This window comes from Acanthochromis polyacanthus, chromosome 4 (assembly GCF_021347895.1).
Source record: "Acanthochromis polyacanthus isolate Apoly-LR-REF ecotype Palm Island chromosome 4, KAUST_Apoly_ChrSc, whole genome shotgun sequence".
Lineage (NCBI taxonomy): Eukaryota > Metazoa > Chordata > Actinopteri > Pomacentridae > Acanthochromis > Acanthochromis polyacanthus.
Genome location: NC_067116.1, coordinates 24,353,416 through 24,376,915, shown reverse-complemented (window position 1 = coordinate 24,376,915; position 23,500 = coordinate 24,353,416). Strand labels below are relative to the sequence as shown.

General features: G+C 39.9%; 1 protein-coding gene across 1 annotated transcript; it reads left to right on the top strand.

Moving 5' to 3' along the window:
- The first annotated feature begins 455 nt into the window (after positions 1-455).
- gipc3 (GIPC PDZ domain containing family, member 3) lies at positions 456-22,293 on the top strand. Its single transcript, XM_022192819.2, has 6 exons — positions 456-812; positions 8,756-8,941; positions 9,421-9,601; positions 17,395-17,504; positions 18,146-18,227; positions 22,056-22,293. Exons 1-6 carry the CDS (start codon positions 519-521, stop codon positions 22,205-22,207), a joined length of 1,005 nt encoding a protein of 334 aa, XP_022048511.1. The 5' UTR covers positions 456-518; the 3' UTR covers positions 22,208-22,293.
- The last annotated feature ends 1,207 nt before the right edge of the window (positions 22,294-23,500 follow it).

Here is a 23,500-nt window from a genome sequence, read left to right as displayed (position 1 = left end):
TTCATTCAATGAGGCCAGCGAGCGGGGGCACCTTACTGCCTACTCACTGATATCATCTTACCGGTAACACTGGGACATTGTCTGCGGCTGACTCCCAGCGGCCCTCTTTGGAAGTCATTTTTGAAATATGTTGTACAGTTTCACACTTTAGATGGATGTCTCGCAGCTAGACTGATAAGGGTGATTAGAGTCTTAACAGTGTCATATGTATGAAGAAACCTTTAGCTGATTTGTTTTGTTTGTGTTCTCTGTGCATGAGCTGCAAGAGGCTCAGGTGTAATACATACAATCCTCAACTCAAAGGGTGTTGGGTTTCTACCTGGCAGAGCCTGGCTGGCCTTTATCAGCTACTGTTACCAGGCTACTCTCATCACTAATTTAGCAGTGTTCTTCACCCTGAAGCTCTGGGTAGTTGGTTGGTTGGTCACCTAAGCGTGGGGAAGGACAGTGTTTCTTTTTCTGTCAGAGCTGTGCACCACCAGGGCTCCCAGACGAGGACCAAACCTGAGCTGGGGCTGATGCAGAACGGGGAGGTTATGAGCCCGCAGGACTCCAAGGCAGCGGGGGCCGAGGCCATGGAGGAGCAGAAGGCCCAGAACCACAGCCAGAATCAGGGTTGTTTGGAGCCCACAGCGCCTCCGCTCCCTCCCCCTTCACCACCGCCACCAGGGCCACCAGAATATCCGAGACCGAGGCTCATCTTCCACACCCAGCTGGCTCATGGGAGTCCCACAGGCCGCATCCATGGATTCACCAATGTCAAGGAGCTGTATGCCAAGATCGCAGAAGTGTTCAACATCTCCCCCTCAGAGGTACAAATAAACCTGACTATGGATATAGTATGATTTCTGAGTGGCCTTTCTAGTTATGTTGAAATAACCAAGATAAAGAAAAAGTATTCGGTTGTACTCCTGTCTTGCATTTCTGGTCTGCCAGGCCAGATGCAAAAAGGTGTTCGGTTTCCATTCTAGGCTTTTTTCCATGATACACTATTGAAGATCTTTTTCCCTTGCTACTGTCTCCCAGACTTTCTACTTGTCTGCGTCTTGACCAGGATCAATAATGGAAACACATAACCAGATAATGTGTTGTAGTTGGTGAACACCCACACATGCAACCTCCATGTATAAAATAATGATAATCCATGAAACAACATTAACCTAAATATCTACTCAAATGTATCGATATGCAGCGAAACTGTGTGTTTAAGAGACAGTAAGTGATCCATTTCATTTGCATTCTTTAAAACTGATTTCACAACAGTATTCAATTTAACTTTCTATATATAGTAGCAATTCACAATATATGTCATCTCAAGGGACCCCAGATAGTAAGGAGAAGGCCTTAAAATATTTATTCGGCAAAATCCAACAAATTCTAAGTTTCCTTTGGATTTCCTTTGAGCAAGCACTTGACAACAGTGGGAAGGAAATTCTTCATATCAATCCTAGTTATGTAATAGTAAATATATAACTAAATAATTTAATTGTCGTGCTACAGAAGACCCAAACTGTCTTTTGCAGTCAGGTTATAGCAAGCAGCTGCTCATAAGGCCAGAAACCTTGTGAACGCTTAATAATTAGTAGGTAAAGGTGCACAAACCATTCTGCAGCCTGATACTCTTCTCACCGCTAAACACAATCCAAGATTTTCATGCGGATACCATGGAAAGTCCTTTATTGTTTGTTTGCTTTTTGTATTTCAGACAGACATTTAGATTACATCTATCCAGAGCAGCTGGCAGCAGATGCAACCAAAGAGTGATCAAAGAATGAGTAGGAGGAAATAGTTGAAGGAAAAAATATTTTAGATGTAAGCAACTGATTTTCTGTCTTGAGCTTGTTCACATTTTGTCTACAGAAACAGGTTCACTGAACGAAACTGTGGAAAATGAGATACCGTGACATAAAAACATCACTCAGTATATGCACAACTAGCTGTAGCATTAACAATGCATCTTGTTTTATCTGCAGTTCAATATTATGCTACCATAGTAAACTGTAAAAGAATGTGAAGCCTTTCAAAAATGTAAATGACGAATGTCACGGTTGCTGCTGATCTTCTGCATTCCAGAAAACAGCATATTAACACAGGCAGCAACAGAACAATAATTATTCAGCATTGACCTTATCAAATACTTATCAGTAGTGTTTTCAAGGCCACTGTAAAGGTTTTTGCTGTCTGTGCATTTGTTGGCAAAACTGAGTACAGATGAAGTTATATGGACCAGTGCACAATACATTCCATAGTAACTAATCTTGATAATCTTGTCAGTCAACCACCAACAGTGACTGTATTTGTTCTGTTTCCTTTCAAGTTTCCAATCTGAAATGTAAAATCTGCTTGAGAAGAAAACTGAACACAACTGATGTTGATTAACACTGGATATTACATTACTTTGAACAAGTTCTTTGACTTTCAGTGACTATACCAATGTGCAATTCCACTTAAATGACAAACGATTCAAAGCAGAATGACCTTTCAATTGCACTAGTTGTAAACTGACAAGTAGAGTATTTCGTCTCCTAAACAATTAAAAACCAAAAAATTATATTGAAAATCAAGGCCTGAAAGTAAAAACTCATTGCACAAAACTGAATAAAGCTTTAGAAACCCTGTAATCACTGACTTAGCTTAATTCCATGAACGTGGTCATAAAATGGCCTGTAAACGGAACTTTCTCAGTTTTGGATCTATGGGTGGTATCTGTCTGCATGTCTGCGTCATGGCTCCACATGGAAAAGAACTGTCAGAGGAGTTGAAAAAATCTGACCTCTAGCCTGAACTAAGATAAGATGGAAAAGAGTACAGGAATATTTATGACTAAGCAAAAAGTAGCTAAAATGCAGTTGCAGCAGTAAACAGGATGTATAGGATGTGCCATAGTGCCACTAATCAGAGTCACAGTGGCTGTTTTCTTAACTTGATGCCATGGGCGATGCACTACTTGCACAGTCTAGCTCTGAAAAATAGACAGGAAAGTGCTTGACGGGAGAGTTATCTAAGGAAATCAGTTTTTGTCACTTCTCAGACAGTGAAAAGGGTACTGCATAATGCTAACTTCTATGAATGGCATCCAGGAAAAACAACCCTTTGCTTGTGCTGTGGCACTAGACTTGATAAATAACTAAAGCATCTTCTGTAGTCAGATAGTGGTCAAGTAAAATGTTTTGGCTCATGTGGGGTCCAACAGTTTTCCAGGACTATCACAGGGAATGCATAGTACCAACAGTGAAGCACAGAGGTGTGAGTCTGGTGATATGGGGCTGCATAAGTTCAAAAGGTGATCAGCATGAAGAAATATGTAGATGGTACTAGAAACTCTTAGGCTTGGCAGAAGAGCAATATTCTTAACAACATGAAACATAACAATCCAAAGCCCACTACCACTATTACACAAGAGCTTCTAAAGAGGAACAAAGGGAACCTGATGACTTAACCAAGAATGTTGTCTGACTTGGATGGAAGAGTGGTATTTTTAAAGAGAAAGTTACAGCAACTCCACCTCTCAAGCAACGAGCAGCTGAAAAATTTCTCTGAAGAATAGCAAAACCCATCTTGTAAATTTGACAGCCTGCATAGTGAGGAAGGTCAAGTCTGTCATGAAAATTAAAAGCGACCACACAAACATTAAACTAAATGTGGGAATGGATTTATATATATATATATATATATATATATATATATATATATATATATATATATACATATAGATAGATAGATAGATAGATAGATAGATAGATAGATAGATATAGATATATATGAGGCTTGTATTTTTATTACTATTTACTGATAATGAATAGCCTTGAAGAAATGAAATTACGGTAAGGGGAAACAGTGTTGAAACATTTGATATTTAAGCAATATAGCACAGGGTTAGGGATTTTGCTGCCAGTGTTACCAAAAATGACTTGGAGTGTCAGAGAGGAATAATTAGATGTTGTTAAAATGATATTAGGTGTTCTTCACAAGAAGAAGGTTCTTGGTATCTACCAGTTGTGTGACACTGCCTAGAGACTGTATGTTGTGTATGTGACTCTCAGACATTCTTGTCTAATTTAAGTAGAAACTCTAACTTTCTGTGTTTTTCTTCCTCTGTCTGTCATGAGATAGTCTGACATCCAGTTCAGGGTCTGCTCTGGCCATTATGGGTTAAAATAACCTTCAGCATACTTGAAAAACAAAAACAAATGACAAACAAAAAAGAAACAGTTTAGACAACATTTGGACAGAATAGTCTTAACTATAAGTGATGCAATAGTTGAAGATGTTTATTGCAATAAATGTATTACTAAAAACTAATCATCTGAATTTTGAGTGTTTTTTTAATCTAATAATTGTGTCTCTGTAAAACAGCGGCAAAAGTAATAAATAAGGAGATGCTCTTGGCTCGATTTGATTTCATGCAAATAAGCAGATATTTAATGTTTATTTCTTGACAACATCTGATATAGTACTTTATTTGCTGTAACAACCAGTATATCTACAAGACCTTGAACTGATTGCAGAGCTCTAGATAAAAAAACTCTCTCTGAGAAATATTTGGCGATAGTTAGTGATAGTGAATACTGCGACAGTTTCCTTGACCTCACTTGGACTGAACAGCATCAGCATACAATTACTGCGTAGTCAAATGCCAGAGGAGACCTTGGACTGCAGCTATGCAGTTTCACTTGCCAAGAGACTTACTATGAAAAGGAACTGCCCCAAGATAATAGGTCACTCAGGTTATCTTGAATTTCCTTCATGGATTATCAAGTTAAACTTTAACTTTAGGTCGTAGAATACCAAATTGAAGCCTAATAGCCATTGTTTTTGGTTCTAAGCTTAAAATATAAATTATGAAAAACCCTTTTCACTGACTCGAGAATCTGGAGAGGTTCAAACCTGCAAAATCTAACATGAAAATGAAGTCATGTAAGACACATTTGCTTTGATGCATGCCTTATGTTAGGTGCTGTGATCCTGACTTTTAGGTTCTTTGGTGAGAAGTTCTTTACCTTTAGTGTGTATCATTATCAACTGAGTATATGACTCTTTATCAAGAACCAACCTTTAAAAACCAACCATGACTATAATGTATGCTTTAGATACATTTGGAAAACAGACAAAACACAATGAATCAATTATTCTGCATTATGTGGCTTGTTTTTTTAAGACTTGAACATTTGTTTTGCAATATATAAAACTTAATGACCAATCACTATGGATGTGTTCAGCTTATGTCATTTAAGACTCTGAACAAAATGGCCACAGTATCTATTCCAAATTGTTTGGCTCAACCGCCCTCTGCTGTTTAATCTCTGTACTGCACAGCTAAAGAAATTCTGGTAGGCTCAGTTTGCTTTTGCAATAGAGGAGATAGAAAATGAAATGAAAAACCAAAGGGTGCTGCAGGATTACAACAGTCTCTCACTTTTATTTGTTGATGTATTTAGTGTTAATGTTTACACTTTAACTACTCGGTTTTAGAGATAATGAAAATGCTGTATTACTACATAAGGTCTTCTTCTTTTCCTTTCAGCTTTTCCCTTCAGGTGGTCCACACAGCGAATCAATTGCCTCCATCTAACCCTGTCTGCTGCAACCTCTTCTCTCACACCAACTACCTTCATGTCCTCTTTAACCACGTCCATAAACCTCTTTGGTCTTCCTCTAGGCCTCCTGCCTGGCAGTGGGAAACTCAGCATCCTTCTACCAATATATTCACTCTCTCTCCTCTGGACATGTCCGAACCATCTCAGTCGGGCCTCTCTGACTTTATCTCCAAAGCCTCTAACATGTGCTGTCCCTCTGATGTACTCATTGCTGATCCTATCCATCCTGGTCACTCCCAAAGAGAACCTCAGCATCTTCAGTTCTGCTACCTCCAGCTCTGCCTCCTGTCTTTTCCTCAGGGACACTGTCTCCAGACCAAACAACATGGCTGGTCTCACCACAGTTTTGTAAACCTTTCCTTTCATTTTAGCTGACACTCTTCTATCACACCTGACACTTTTCTCCAGCCGTTCCAGCCTGCCTGTACACGCTTCTTCACCTCTTTTCCACACTCTCCATTGTGCTGTACTGTTGACCCTAAGTACTTAAAATCCTCCACCTTCTTGATCTCTTCTCCCTGTGACCTCACTCTTCCACTTGGGTCCCTCTCATTCACACACAGATACTCCATCTTGCTGCTGCTAACCTTCATTCCTCTCCTTTCCAGGGCAAACCTCCATGCCTCTAGCTTGTCCTCCACCTGTTCCCTGCTCTCACTACAGATCACAATGTCATCTGCAAACATCATAGTCCATGGAGACTCCTGTCTAACCTCGTCTGTCATCCTGTCCATCACCACAGCAAACAAGAAGAGGCTCAGAGCTGATCCCTGGTGTAGTCCCACCTCCACCTTGAACTCCTCTGTCACACCTACAGCACACCTCACCACTGTCTTACAGTCCTCATATGTCCTGCACCACTCTAACATACTTCTCTGCCACTCCAGACTTCCTCATACAAAACCACAGTTCCTCTCTGGGCACCCTGTCATAAGCTTTCTCCAGATCTACAAAGACACAATGCAGCTCCTTCTGACCTTCTCTGTACTTCTCTATCAATATCCTCAAAGCAAATATTGCATCTGTTGTACTCTTTCTTGCCATGAAACCATACTGCTACTCACAGATGTTCACCTCTGCCCTTAGCCTAGCTTTAACTACTCTTTCCCATAGCATCATCATGTGGCTCATCAGCTTTATTCCTCTGTAGCTGCCACAACTCTGCACATCTCCCTTGTTCTTAAAGATGGGCACCAGCAAACTTCTCCTCCATTCCTCGGGCATCTTCTCACCAGCTAAGATCCTGTTGAACAACACAGTCAGAAACTCTGCTGCTACCTCTCCGAGACACTTCCATACCTCCACAGGTATATCATCAGGACCAAGTGCCTTTCCACTCTTCATCCTCTTCAATGCCCTCCTCACTTCATCCTTACTAATCTTTGCTACTTCCTGGTCCACAACAGTCACCTCTTCTACTCTTCATTCTCTCTCATTTTCCTCATTCATCAGCTCTTCAAAGTACTCTTTCCATCTTCCCATCACACTATTGGCACCTGTCAACACACTTCCATCCTTATCCTTTATCACCCTAACCTGCTGCACGTCCTTCCCATCACTGTCTCTTTGTCTTGCCAGCCTGTACAGATCAGTCTCTCCCTCCTTACTGTCCAACCGAGCATACAAGTCATCGTAAGCCCCTTGTTTGGCCTTTGCCACCTCTACTTTCACCTTACGCTGCATCTCCCTGTACTCCTGTCTAGTCTCTTCAGTCCTCTCAGTGTCCCACTTCATCTTAGCTAACCTCTTTCTCTGGATCCATTCCTGTACCTCCTCATTCCACCACCAAGTCTCCTTATCTCCTTTCCTACCAGATGACACACCAAGTACTCTGCGACCTGTCTCCCTGATCACATTTGCTGTAGTTGTCCAGTCATCTGGAAGCACCTCCTCACCATCCAAAGCCTGCCTCAACTCTTTCCTGAAAGTCATACAACACTCTTCCTTTTTCAGTTTCCACCATTTGGTCCTCTGCTCTGCCTTTGCCCTCTTCATCTTCTTCACCACCAGGGTCATCCTACACACCACCATCCTATGCTGTCTGGCGAAACTCTCACCTGCCACTACTTTGTAGTCACTGATCTCCTTCAGATTACACCTTCTACACAAGATGTAGTCTAACTGTGTGCTCCTATCTCCACTCTTATAGGTCACCCTATGTTCCTGCCTCTTCTGGAAGAAAGTATTCACTACAGCCATTTCCATCCTTTTTGCAAAGTCAACCACCATCTGTCCTTCTGCGTTCCTCTCCTGGATACCAAACCTGCCCATGACCTCCTCCTCATCTCTGTTTCCTGCACCAACATGTCCATTGAAGTCTGCACCAATGACAACTCTCTCACTTCTAGGGATGCTCTGCATCACTTCATCAAGGTCCAACCTCCAGGACATTCCTAACGAACTCCTCCTTCAAGATAACTCCTACTCCATTTCTCTTCCTAGCTACACCATGATAGAACAACTTGAACCCTGCTCCTAAACTTCTAGCTTTACTACCTTTCCACCTGGTCTCCTGGACACACAGTATGTCCACCTTCCTTCTCTGCATCATGTCAACCAGCTCTCTACCTTTTCTTGTCATAGTTCCAACATTCAAAGTCCCTACTCTCAGTCTTAGACTCTTGGTGTTCCTCTTCTCTCTCTCTCCCTACGAACACACCTTCCTCCCCTCCTTCTTTGACCAACAGTCGTTCATTTTCCACCGTCACCCTGTAGGTCGACCGCACCGATAGCGGTCATTGTTAACCCAGGCCTCGACCGATCCGGTATGGAAGTCATACATTTGATTCGCATGTTTGATTTGGCCAAAGTTTTACGTCGGATGCCCTTCCTGACACAACCCTCTGTATTTATCCGGGCTTGGGACAGGCACAATAAGACACTGGCTTGTGTCCCCTTGCGGCTACATTGTATTACTACATAGGGTAGGCATGAAAATGTTAATACATATGTGATGTAAATAATAATTCTGTTCAATCCAATGACATACTGTTCAAACATATCTCTAACAAATATTTAAAGGCAGTGGATAATGGTAGCTTTTGTAGTCATTTTATTGAAGTTTTACTGGATTACACATAGCATTTTACTTTTGCATGCATGTTCAAGATATTGGATTCTGCAGTGGCAGCTTTTTTATTGGTTAATTCATCCCTCAGATCCTGTTCTGCACCCTCAACTCTCACAAAGTGGACATGCAGAAGCTGCTAGGGGGACAGATTGGACTGGAGGACTTCATCTTTGCTCATGTTAGAGGCGAGACCAAAGAAGTGGAGGTGACAAAGACAGAGGATGCTCTGGGTCTCACCATCACAGACAATGGAGCTGGATATGCTTTCATTAAGGTGAATGAGAGGTAGCACAAAATGGGCTGAAGGACAGAAAAGTTTCTTATTAACTATGTGCAAAAGCCTGCAGCGGGATAGCTTCAGCTGATCAGTCTGACCTTTAAGTTCAAGGTAAAGTGTTTAAAATGTAAATCCTTTTTGTAGCGAGAATCAGCTATTCATCATTTTTCATTTGCCAAGTTATTATTAAAGTACACAAACTTTTTAAAGAAAGTACTGTGATGCAAGTAGAATGCTAGGTGCATTCAGTGAATTATTATGTTCAATTAGTATTACATTTCTGTTACATTTACAAAGGCCAGCACTGGACCTTACATAAGTTAACACTGAGCCATGCATTAAAACAGATCTCTTTGTGACTTATTCAAAACATACTCCTAACGATAACAATGACACACAGTATATTTTCGTCATTTAAGAAGCCAATGCAATAATTTATACATGTACATGTCCATAATTCCATTTGCTTCTTTCAGAGGATAAAAGAAGGCAGCACCATAGACAGATTGAAGACAGTATGTGTTGGTGACCACATTGAGGCCATCAATGACCAGAGTATTGTTGGATGTCGACACTATGAAGTGGCTAAGATGCTAAAAGAGCAACCGAGAGGCATACCCTTCACTCTTCGACTTGTGGGCCCCAAGAAGGCCTTTGGTGAGTGAAAACTATAAGATATTATCTGGAATTTATGATCATCTGCACAATTATTTGTTTGTTTTAATTTTTTAAAAATTGCATAAAGAAACTATAACATAGAGAGGCTTAAAATGCAACCACAATTTTATCAGAATTTCACAGATGCTTTCTTTTTTTTATTTGATAGATAAACCTGGTAAATTCTAGTTTAATGCTGTAAATACACAGTCATGGAAAAAAACATTAGACCACCCTTGTTTTCTTCAATTCATTGTTCATTTTAATGCCTTGTACCACTAAAGGTAAAGGAATACAATGAACACAACAAAAATGCAGCTGATTACATAATACTTGATGTCATATTTGACATGCTTAAGTTTAACTGTATTCCCAGGGTATATAAGAGGCCATTTCATGTCATAAGCAGCACTACAAATGCAAAGCCTTACCTTAGAGTGGTTTCCTGCTTACACTGAAGCCATGGCACAACTCAGAAGTTGTCAACTCTCACATAATGCCTAAAACAAAAGGCAGCCATCTTGGCACTGCTGGATAATTGGCATTATGGGGGGACAGGTAGCAACAAAACTGAAGATCTCCAAGACAGCTGTTCATTACACCAAGAAAAAACAAGCCAGACATGGTAATACCAAATTGCTAGCTGGTCGCAGCAGGAAATGTCTTTCTATCCCACGAGATGACTGTGCACTCATCTGTTCCTATGTCAATAATCGTCATCAGACCTCCAGGAACCTTAAAAATTCATGGGCACTGTTGAGAAATGTGACTTGTTCGAAACCGTCTTCTTGAAGACTGACGTAACACAGGACATGGAAGAAAGTCTTCATCAATGAAAGGCAGAGGAAAGTCTGGTTACTCTTTGCTAGGAATCACAAGGATTGGACTGTTGATAACTGATCTGAGGTTCTCTTCAGTGATGAATCCAAATTTCAGTTGATGCCCACTCCAGCCAACTTACTGTTTAGGAGGAAGCCTGGAGAAACCAGACTGTCTTGCTCCTACAGTAAAACATGGGGGTGGATCAGTGACTATCCAAACCCGGTCTCACAGGGATTCATGAAACTGTCACGTAAGTTTTAGTTTCGGTTTCGTGCGCACCAACACGATTTCGTCATGTTTTTCGTGCCGCTCACCACGAAATGTTTTTCGCTGTGGTAATCACATCTGAAAGTGGTTTATACCGGCGGATTCATGACAATCTAAGCTGTCCATCGGCGTATACTGCTTGTGTGATTGCGTTTGCGGCCGCCGGCCGCCGGACATTCTTGAAATTCCTATGCAAATTGGTAAGTGTACCACCGGCTTATGGTTAGGTTATGGTTAGGTTATGGTTAGGGTTATGGTTAGGGTTATGTTTAGGGACGATGTCATGCAAAATATAGCGTTGGATTCGCCACGGTTTTACATTAAAAATATAATATACACATTCTTTTGAAATACGTTCTGAGTGGCACGAAAAGTCCGCCGTTTAAAATACATTGGTGCGCATTTCGTGGTGAGCGGCACGAAAAACATGACGAAATCGTGTTGGTGCACACGAAACCGAAACTAAAACTTACGTGACAGTTTCACGAATCCCCGTGAGATCGGGCTCGACTATCTGGGGTTGTTTCAGTATGGGTGGAACAGGGCAAATACAATTGTGTTAAGGGCGAATGAACCAGGTCAGGTACAGGGCTACTCTGGAAAACGGTCTTCGTCCATCAGCTGGAAAATTCTTTCCTGCCTCGAATGAATAGATTTTCTGACAACACAATGATTCTTGCCACACAGGCAGGTTCAGTTAAAGCCTGGATGGAGAACCAGAACTTTGTAACCATGCCTTGGCCTGCTCAATCACCAGATTTAACCTAATTGAAAACCTGTGGAAAATCATCAAATGCAAAATGGACAACCACAAAAGCTGGCGAACAGCAGTCCATATATATATATATATATATATATATATATATATATATATATATATTACAGTGTTGTTGATACTATATCTATAAATCAATGCCGTTAATACTCAGTTGTCTTTGCACACATTTGAACCAAAAATGTCAGTATCCATTCCTTCTGAATCCTCCTACTTGCTTTCACTTGTTGCTCAAGGTATAAATTCATGCTTTAAAAAGATGGAATGAAAAACAGCAGGGCTCCTGGTGCTGAGAACCAAAATATGAAAACAGTAAAATAAGGAGGAGGGAAAAGAAACTTTTCTGTTTCTCCTGTTATTGCCAAATGTCCCAGCAGACGTAGGAAGCAGAAGTATTGCAATTCATAAAACGAATATTTTATATTATTTGCATAAAACTTGCCCCAAAGCCAATTTTTATCACATGACTGCCCATATAAAGTATGGCACCAACAGCTGATTGCTACCCGGCTTTGATGTCCACAGTTGCCTGATGTTGTCCCCAGTGGTTGATGGGTTTCAGTACTTTTCCATAGCTCATCAGCCAAACAGGAAGAGGAGTCAGGAACATGTGGAAGAATACTGGCTGCCTGCCAGCGAGCCTTTAAAAGTTGTTAAACTCTGTAACTGCAATTAATTAATCAGTGTTTTGACTGTGGCTGTTAGGCCTCTGAAAACAATGATCTTGTGTGATGGAAGATGTGGCTCTGCAGGGTCGAGTATGGCTCAGCTAGGATTTGACTTCTATTTTTTTTAACTATAAATAAAATAACGTATAATTCAAATTTGGGGAGTTTGAAGCAGTATTAAACACACAAACAAGCAAATGTCCTTGTTTAAAGTTAATTTATATGTTGTTAAGCCATTTTAATATGACTTATGGTTTAAAATTTAAAAAGAAGTGCAGTACAAATACTGAGTTTTCATTCCTCACAATGCTAATACAAAAATTAAGAAAGCTTTGAGAGATGTTTGGATGCTGCAAAACCGTCAGTCTATCAGTCCATCCCTAGACAGGAGAGATATGAAGTAAACCTTTTGCAGGATTTCAAGAACAACCTGGAAGTACCAATCATTCATAGAGGAATTCATACTCATTTGTACTTGCATGATGACCATCTTTGACAAAATGCATTTCCTTCATTTAAACTATAAATTCCACAACTTACCCTATTAATCCTTAACTTCAGCCTAAGCCTATTATCAGCATTTATGTTTAAAAGGTTCCACAGCCCTGAAAGCAAGCCAAACCATCCTCACACTCAACATTTAAAACTATACTGTACTTCACTTTTGAGAGCATCATTTCAGTCCTCACAGTGTAACAGTATGAACAGAGATCCAATGTGATGAAACATTAACACACAGTCAGGGAGGCAGAGAAGACACAGACACTTATTTTTGGCATTGCTTACACTCATACAGCAGTCACCTGCAAAGAAATGATAAATATTTAATCCAAGGGTACTTGTTGTACTTTCTCTGTTGCGATAGAGCTTGAAAGCTACTTTTTTTTAGTTGCATTTCATCTATTTATGTACCGTAAATAAAACTGGGGCAACAGCTTCATTAAGAAATACTGATTTATCAAACTCAAAGTCATGCCAGGACAAGTAACTTGGCTTCTTGTTTCAGCTATTGCTGATTTTACTTATGTTGTATGTCTCCTGTTAGTTTATTTCTTATTTTTAACAAACCATTTGTTTACATCAGCTGCTCTGTGCTGCCTCTTGGTGCAACTCTTGGAAAAAATTTTCTCTTACATTGATCAAATTCTTGTGCCTGTCCCTTGGGGACTAACACCATGACGTTATCCCTTTGCTGTTCTGGGAAATAGTTTAACTGTCAAAAGTTCAATAAGTGGTTTATTTATTGCATCTGGTTTAGAACATGGAAAGTGAAGAAGGAAGCGCTTTTGTCTGAGTGGATCTGAATGGGTTGGAGCCTTGCTGTCCACAATGTTGCTTATCACGGGAAGCCAAATCCACGGTCAACCGGCGGACTTCCTGCCTCCAATCACTATATTGTCACCACCTTGTCATGGTGCATTGTGTCTGGTAACAGAGTTTCCAGTCAGCAGCCTATAGTTCCATACCAATGGAAAGTAAACACCAATCACTGTGTGGAGCTGAACGGTTAAACACAGCAGTTCACTACCAGCTCCTGGATTACAAAAGCTTAAAACTAAAGATGGTGCATACTTCGATAAAAATCTCTCATATGGCACAAAAAAACTCCCCAAGTATTTTTTTAGTCTTTGGGGTTTCTTCTGTATTATGTGGCCCAATGCACATGCACGTCTTGCCGTTCAACCTTGTAATAATGTCACACAAACAAAAATCCTGTTTCTGGAAAATATTCACAAATACACACTACTGTTCAAAAGTTTTGGGTCACTTAGAAATGTAATTAATTTTTAAAAGAAAAGCATTTTTTAAAATGAAGATAACATTAAATTAATCAGAAATACAATCTAGACATAATGTGGTAAACGACTATTCCAGCTGGAAACGGCTGATTTTCAATGGAATGTCTACATAGGAGTACAGAGGAACATTTCCAGCAACCATCACTTCTGTGTTCTAATGCTACATTGTGTTAGCTAATCATGTTTAAAGGCTTATTGATGATTAGAAAACCAACGTGCAATTATGTTAGCACATTAAAGTTTAGTAAAACATGAAATTGTCTGGGTGACTCCAAGCTTTTGCACGGTAGTGTAAATCTTCACTGACTGAGTATTCTGAATCCTAGCAGTGTCAAAAGACAGTTTACAGTTGAAGATGTCTGTCAGCAGTTTCACCAATGTCTTATTTATATTTGTGGTTTCCTGGGAAAATAATATATTGGACATTTTTTTGAATGGCCACTGGGACAATTTAGCAACAAGGCTGAGTGACAGCACCATATCCAGCTCTCCACTAGTCCTGCGAGTAGCCACATTTCACATCAAATTCCCGGCCCTCCCCTCTTTCACGTGGGCGAGCTGTCACTTTGCAAACCACCACGTCACAGTCTATTTTCTACTACAGGTGATGAACCGAGCAGAAACAATTCCCCTCAGTTCGCTGTATAACCCCACCACAGTTTTTACGTGGGAATACCAGCAAATGAAATAATTAACCCTCGTGTTGTCCTTACCAAAAAATGGTGTTGCCTTGTCTGAAAAAAGCCCAAAAATTCTGAAAAAATTTCCCCAAATTTATAAAAAAAAATGCAAAATCTTCAGGAAGAAAATTCCTGAAAAGTTTCCCTCAAAAGTATTCTTTTTTAAAATAAAAAATCCCCAAATTTGACAGCGAAATTCACTGCATTTTGGTTGACTTTTTTCTGAATGTTTTTAAAACATTTTTTTTAATTAGCTTTTTTTCACAAAAAAATGTTCAAAAAATTTCCTAAAATTTTTTTTGAGCATTTGAGCATTTCTTTTTTTGTATTATTAATAATGTCAGGAAGATTTCACATGATTTTGCATGTTTTTGCCAAGAAATACGTGACAATTCTAAAGGCAAGTACAATCACCAGCATGTATTACACCAAACAAAAGTGTATCTGTTTTAAAACCATGCAGAAAGACAAACAGACTACTGCAGATGCTGACCTCTGACCTCCCTCTGGAACAGATTTTTTTCTCCTACAAAAATTCGTACGAAACGGATGTGTAATTTCCTGCAGAGCCCAGAATAAAATAGCTTCAAAATAGCTTCTACATCCATGTGAATGACATCTGTGATGGTGCGTTGACTCAAATTATAAATCAGCCTGCTGATATGCTCACAATTCTTATATCTACAGATGTTTAAAGGCTATAAAGTTTGAAATGTTCACAATCTTTGTTATGTAAGAACATGTGTTTACATTGACTAGCAATCAAGAGAAACACTGTAATAGTTTAGGTTGGAGAAAATGAGATTTTACAGTTGTAAAGCATTTAAAAACTCTAAAATTTGTCCTGATGATAGCAAGATCAAAAGTTAAGGCATCACCATGATGATTACAATTTACTATGTGGATATCTGAACCACATTTAATTTAAATCTGTTGAATAGCTTTCACTGTGGTGCTCAAGGAAAAGTTACTAAAATCATAGCCATTCATAATACAGCCTAGACTCTGAACCAAAACAGGTGAACTGAATAACACACAGGTCAACTTTGCCAATTACGAGGGTAAAAAAAACGACTGTAATTATGATGTTGTAATAGTTTCCCGTAGATCTTAGCAGCTGATTCACTGAAAACATCTTTGCTGTTAACACAAACAAAGTTATCAGTTTCATTGGCAGCAGACGGACTGGAAATCCATGAGTCACTAGTCTTTCTAATACAGAGCTCTTCATTTACTAGAAGCATTATTATTAAGGAATGCACTAATATCAAATGACTATAACTGGCTTCAGCACTGACGTTTCTGTGGATGAGATATGATGCCACTACCAAATACATAATGAACTTAAAATAACTCATTGCTTCATTTTACAACCAAGCATGACTTATTCTATAACTACACGACCTCTCTCAGATGCCCTTTTTTCATTTGTGCAATATTGTCAAAAATCCAGAGCATCCTGTCTCAAAAGGATGCTGAGAGACAAGTCCATGCATTTGCTCTTTTTAGAATAAACTATTGTAATTTCTTCATGTCGGAGTGTCCCAATAATTATCTAAAAGGCTCACAGTTGATCCAGAGTAGTGACATAAACTAGCAAGATAGATCATATTTCTCCCATTTGTGGTTATTTTCACTGGGCCGATGCAAAATTTAAGAATAGACAAGCTCCATTATATCTTAAAGATTGTTGCTAGATCCGTATCTGTCTGGCAAATGGAAAGTGCCGTATCCGTAGCCCACAGGCTACGGGTATGGGTCCGTATCTGTAGACACTACCTATCTTAAAGACCTACAGCACCATACTATCCCAACAGGGCTCCTTGGCTCTGGAACCAGCTCCTGGTTTGGGTTACTTGAGGCAGACATCCTCTTTGCTTTCATTATTAGGACTAAAACTTTCCTATATGCTAAAACTTAGTTATTCCTGGCTCAAGTGACCCAGAACCATCTTTAGTCATGCTGCTGTAGACCCAGGCTGCTGAGTGATGCCCCAGAATGCACTGGGCGCCTCCCCTCTAACCCTCCTGTCTTTCACACTCCATGCATTTACATGCAACTGTTGCATGTAAGTCTTCTTCTGTCCTCTCTAGTTTTTGCTTTATTCTCTGCTCGCTACTCACTGCAAGTATCTGTGGCTCCAGAGCAGCACATTTCTGTTCTGCTTTTACTGGCCTCATCAGCCTGCCCAGAGTTTATTGTTTGCTTGTTGTTTCCACTAACCTGATTCTGGTTCTGTTTGAAGGCATCTTCCCCATCAAAAGGAAGTTTTTTTTCTCCCTACTCTTGAAGAGTGCTTGCTAATGACAGAATTGTTGTGTTTCTCACAGTGATGGTTGCAAGAGCTTGACCTTGTTGCGCAGACTGCACTGAGATGACTTGTGGTATGATGTGGCGCTGTATAAATAAACAGTTTAAACTAGTTGGATGTTTAATCATTTGTGAGAAAAGAGGCGCACATCCAAACAAGGAAATGAGTATTATGTGGTTTTGGACTCTTTGGTAAAATGTGTCATTCTCCAAAATGTACTGCGTAACAAGTGCTACTGTGTAGGAGGAATTTTGGCTTTTGGCAGGACATAAGTTTCTTAGAAAATAATAAAAGAATGTGTTGGTTGTTACCAGTGAAAGCTATAATAGTTGAATAGGCACAGGAAGAGAAAAAGGAAATTCAATTTGAAAGGACATGTCGCTGTTCTCCATTTAAACAAACTCCATGTTGCCAATTACTAAATGAATAACTGAATTTGAATAACTGTTTTCATCCTGCATGTCTGGTTAGATATGATTGGAATGAGGACCAGAGCGCCAAAATCTAATGAGGGCAAGATGGTGAATGGGAAAGAGACGCTGCGACTTCGCTCCAAGGGTTCTGCTACAGTTCAGGAAGTGGTAAATTTGACACACTCTGTGGGACAATGAAGGATTTCACTTCCTGATGTACTCAGACAATAGCATGTCATTAGATCTATCCAGCAGAGCTATAGCATTATATAGGGATTTTTTGAAATTTCTTCTTGTTAACACTTTTTCTATTCAAAAATAATAATTTTTAGAGATAACATATTTTTTATATTGTCAAAGAACTTGATTTGACTTTTTACTGTATGCACTAAAAGCTCACATGGGACAATACAGATCTGACACTCAGCTGACCCCAAGCTGAATTTCTTTTTTTGTAGGAAGTGACCTTTGGAAAGCACCTCATTCTCACTTCCTGAACTTTACCGCAGGATATTTCACAATACATCGGCCTGTTATGTGAACTCGTAGATCATATCACTTTGAGATTTGTTAATTTATGTTTTGCTGGATAAATATTACATATAGTACAAACAGCTAACATCTACAGTGATACTGAGGATTTAATCATCTGTAAACTTTGATATACAGCATTTATATTGCTATGTATTCTTGGCCCTTGCATGTTTTGGCATGAGAATATATGCTCTCAGAGACTTTCTGTCACCCTATTTAGAGTAGGAACACCAGTACATTTCCAGAAACACCTCTGTGTTTTTCTGCTCTGTCAGCAGAATGAGTTTGAGGAACGGGCCACCAAGAAAGTGGATGACCTGCTGGAGAGCTACATGGGCATCAGAGACCTGGAGCTGGGTAAGACCACCCACATACCACCTAAATCTTTAAAATATCTTCAGGTCTATATTTGAATGTAAGGAAGTAATCCAGTCTTCAACAGATGTTAACACACAAACCAAGAAGTCCCTGGAATCGACGGTGGTTTTACAGTTCATGCTGCAACACTGCCTTTCTGGGCTTCATGTTGGGAGAATTTAAGAAAAATTTAAGAAAAATTCCTCCTCCTTCTCACCGCAAATCATCTTTGATGTGATTTAAAGTGTGCATCCACTGAACAGCTGTGCAGTATTTAAGTATTTCTTAAGTGCCCATTTCTCCTCAACACTTTTGACCTTTAATTTCACGTCATCTGGTGTTGTTTAGCATTTATTGCTTTGTGGTGGAGGAAGAAATAGCTGTCTATATTCTTAAGATCAGTAGCTTTTTCTGGAGCTTGTATCCACATCTGTTAATCTTCCTCAGCTGACAGAGTTGTCCGGTTGTCTATGGATATCTAATGCAAGTCATTTCATGCTCAGCTGAGCAACTTGCAGCTGAAGATGGCCTTGCAAGTATAAACAATCAGTGGACCTGAACTTGGGAGTTTTGGTCAGAGCCAGTAATAAAATAATGATAGGAGTCTAGCAGGAATTTAAAGAAATTTGCAGCATCAATAGTGGCTTACTTTCTTTCATTCCTATTGAATATAAAAAAAAACCCTCCCAAATGAAAATTACAAATCAGCTGTGAGTAGTTGTGCTGACTTTGTGTGAGTGATATGAGTGTTCCCTTTCCCAGACTTTTAAAGTCAGTGGCCTCATCTCAAAATAAAGATTTGACTATTTGGACCTCATTTAAGATGATTTAATGATTCATTAAGCTACTTTTCACTCTGGTTGCTTGGCTTTGCTCCCACAAAAATATAATTTGTTGCATACTTTTATCTCAGTATTATGTGGGAGGATGTGTTTTTTCTGAGAAAAAAAAAGTTAGAAAAAAGTACTGTTCACATACTTTCATCCACAGTTTGCATCGAGAGACAAGATAAGCTTGCTAAGAAATGTTTGTGTCTGAATGTTAGATTTTCCATTCATTCAAGGAGAGAACAAGTCATCCTTTTGATTCTTCAGGCATATGAAAGTCTGATTAGCATACAATTTCCTACTAATGTCCTGTTGTTTGAGCAAAACACGTACATACAGAGTTAATCCTGACATGTGAATGAGAGCATGTTTAAGAGTGTTATAGTGCATTATAATTGGGATTATGTCTCTTCATTGGGATATTGTACTGTGATGTAATCTTAAAATATTTATTATGTTCACTGATGAACTGATTTGGATTTCAAACATCCATCCATCCCTCCATTATCTTTACACCACTTAATCCTCATTAGGATCGTGGGGTGCTGGAGTGTATCCCATCTGTCTTGAACAGGTCACCAGTCTATCACAGGGCTACACATGGAGGCAAAGAATCACTCTCACATTCACGCCTACGGACAATTTAGAATAACCAATTAACCTCATCATGTCTTTGGACTGTGGGAGGAATCCGGAATACCCGGAGAACACCCACGCATGCACAGGGAGAACATGCAAATTCCATGCAGAAAGATCCCTGGCCCAGGCCAGGACATGAACTGGGGATCTTCTAGCTGCAAGGTGATGGTGCTAACTACCGAGCCACTGTGCAGCCTGGATTTCAAACAGACCATCAAAATGAATTCAATATACAGTTTTTAGGGACATGTTTGAGATTCTGAACACATGCATTTTCTGCACATAGATAGGAGCTGGTATGTTTTAATCTGTGGTACATTTCATGACTTTAAAAGTGCAATTGTAAAACCATTCTAGATAAAGACAATATTCTCACCCCAACCCCTTCTGCTATCCCTGTGCTTTCATCTCTTCATCCGCACTCTCACCCTCTCACCCTCTCACCCCAACCAGTTGAGGCAGATGAGCCCGGTTCTGTCTCAGTTTTTTCTTTTTCTACTTTATCCCATTGTAGTTTTCCTTTGTGCGTCTATATATAAATATCTCTCTCTCTCTCTCTCTCTCTCTCTCTCTCTCTATATATATATATATATATATATATATATATATATATATATACACACTATATTGCCAAAAGTATTCGCTCACCTGCCTTGACTCGCATTTGAACACAAGTGACGTCCCATTCCTAATCCATAGGATTCAATATGACATCGGTCCACCCTTTGCAGTTTTAACAGATTCAACTCTTCTGGGAAGGCTGTCCACAAGGTTCAGGAGTGTGTTTATGGGAATTTTTGAACATTCTTCCAGAAGTGCATTTGTGAGGTCACACACTGATGTTGGACAGAAGACCTGGCTCTCAGTCTCCACTCTAATTTATCCCACAGGTGTTCTATCGGGTTGAGGTCAGAACTCTGTGCAGGCCAGTCAAGTTCATCCACACCACACTCTGTCATCCATGTCTTTATGGACCTTGCTTTGTGCACTGGTGCACAGTCATGTTGGAAGAGGAAGGGGTCAGCTCCAAACTGTTCCCACAAAGTTGGGAGCATGGAATTGTCCAAAATGTCTTGGTATGCTGAAGCTTTCAGAGTTCCTTTCACTGGAACTAAGGGGCCAAGCCCAGCTCCTGAAAAGCAAGCCCACACCATAATCCCCTCTTCACCAAACTTTACACTTGGCACAATGCAGTTCGACAAGTACCGTTCTTCTGGAAACTGCCAAACCCAGACTGGTCCATCAGATTGCCAGATGGAGAAGTGCCATTGGTCACTCCAGAGAAGGCGTCTCCACTGCTCTAGAGTCCAGTGGCGGCATGCTTTACACCACTGCATCCCACGCTTTGCATTGCACTTGGTGATGTACGGCTTGGATGCAGCTGCTCGGCCATGGAAACCCATTCCATAAAGCTCTCTGTGCACTGTTCTTGAGCTAATCTGGAGGCCACATGAAGTTTGAAGGTCTGTAGCGACTGACTCTGCAGAAAGTTGGCCACCTCTTGGCACTATGCACCTCAGCATCCACTGACTCCGCTCGGTCAGTTTACTTGGCCTACCACTTGGTGGCTGAGTTGCTGTCGTTCCCACACACTTCCACTTTCTTATAATACAACTGACAGTTGACTGTGGAATAGTTAGGAGCAAGGAAATGTCACGACTGGATTTGTTGCACAGGTAGCATCCTATCACAGTTCCACACTGGAATTCACTGAGCTCCTGAGAGCAACCCATTCTTTCACAAATGTTTGTAAAGCAGTCTGCATGCCTAGGTGCTTGATTTGATACACCTGTGGCCATGGAAGTGATTGGAACACCTGATTCTGATTATTTGGATGGGTGAGCGAATATTTTTGACAATATAGCTGTGTGTGTGTGTGTGTGTGTGTGTGTGTGTGTGTATTTTGAAATGACATCTTGTGAATTAGTGGTACTTATATAAAATTTTATAAAAATAAATCGAATTGGAAGACACCATAGTACATCACATTTGAATGTAATTGAATGCACCATCAAATTAAAATGTGTGCCCAAATGTAGATGCTACCATATTTTCAATGGCAGAGGTTTATAAATACAGTTTGGCATTATTCTTGGGAACAGCCAGTGACTCTGTCATTGTCTGTTTTTGTTAAACCAAACAGAACAGCAGTCTGGATGTTTCTTTGGAAAACTCAAATACAACCTTAAAAGGGGATAATTCTGAATAACTGTAACCTAGCTCATAAAGCAAGTTCTTGGTGCCTGTGTTTTTTGGCTTTGTCTGCTCAGAAACAAACATTTCTGTACAGTTAAAAAAAAAAATCTTGGATTGTCAACGGTCTGTGAAAATGCACACTTGTGTGTCTCTTTTTTCTCTGTAGCAACCACGATTGTTGAAGCGGGCAAAGACAAGAAGAACCCCGATGACTTTGCCGAGGCACTGGATTCAGTTCTGGGAGATTTTGCTTTCCCTGATGTGTTTTTGTTCGATGTATGGGGAGCTATTGGAGATGTCAAAAATGGCAGAATCTAGATGTTTATTGTATACAAAAGAAGGAGCAAAAGCACTGTTCTCTGGTATGCCCAGTTGTAAAAAAAAAAAAGAAAAAAAAAAAGGAACATGTAGAAATGTTTAATGTTGCTTTTCCAGTCAATGAATCCATCCAATTATTTTCTTTTCAATCACAACTGGGCCAGCAATTAATTCTGAAAACTATGCAGTAGTTGTAAATGTATTTGTTTTGAATTCAGAGGTGATTACTTCTCAAGAGTGAAAAACAATGACAGTAACATTATCCAGCTCACCAATATACAGACCTTTTTCCAAGTTGGATTTACACACGTGGACAAAATTGTTGGTACCCCTCAGTTAAAGAAGGAAAAACTCACAATTCTCACTGAAATCACTTGAAACTCACAAAAGTAACAATAAATAAAAATTTATTGAAAATTAAATAATCAAAAACAGCCATTGCTTTTGAATTGTTGATTAACATAATTATTTAAAAAAACAAACGAATGAAACAGGCCTGGACAAAAATGATGGTACCTCTATAAAAGATTGAAAACTATTTGACCAGAGTGACATGATTAACTCAGGTGTGTCATTTAATTGACATCACAGGTGTTTCCAAACTCATAATCAGTCAGTCTGCCTATTTAAAGGGAGACAAGTAGTCACCCTGCTGTTTGGTGAAAAGGTGTGTACCACACTGAACATGGACAACAGAAAGCGAAGGAGAGAATTGTCCCAGGACATCCGAAAAAAAATGATAGACAAACATCTTAAAGGTAAAGGCTATAAGACCATCTCTAAACAACTTGAAGTTCCTGTGACAACAGTGGCTCATATTATTCAGAAGTTCAAGACCCACGGGACAGTAGCCAACCTCCCTGGACGTGGCCGCAAGAGGAAAATTGATGACAAATTGAAGAGACGGATCGTTGGAATTGTATCCAAAGAGCCCAGAGCAACCTCCAAAGAAATTAAAGGTGAACTCCAAGGCCAAGGTACATCAGTGTCAGATCGCACCATTCGTCGTTGTTTGAGCCAAAGTGGACTTCATGGGAGACGACCAAGGAGGACACCACTGCTGAAAAAAACTCATAAAAAAGCCAGACTGGAATTTGCAAAAATGCATGTTGACAAGCCACAAAGCTTCTGGGAGAATGTCCTTTGGACAGATGAGACCAAACTGGAGCTTTTTGGTAAGGCACATCAACTCTATGTTCATAGACTCAAAAACCAAGCATACGAAGAAAAGAACACTGTCCCTACGGTGAAACATGGAGGAGGCTCAGTAGTGTTTTGGGGCTGCTTTGCTGC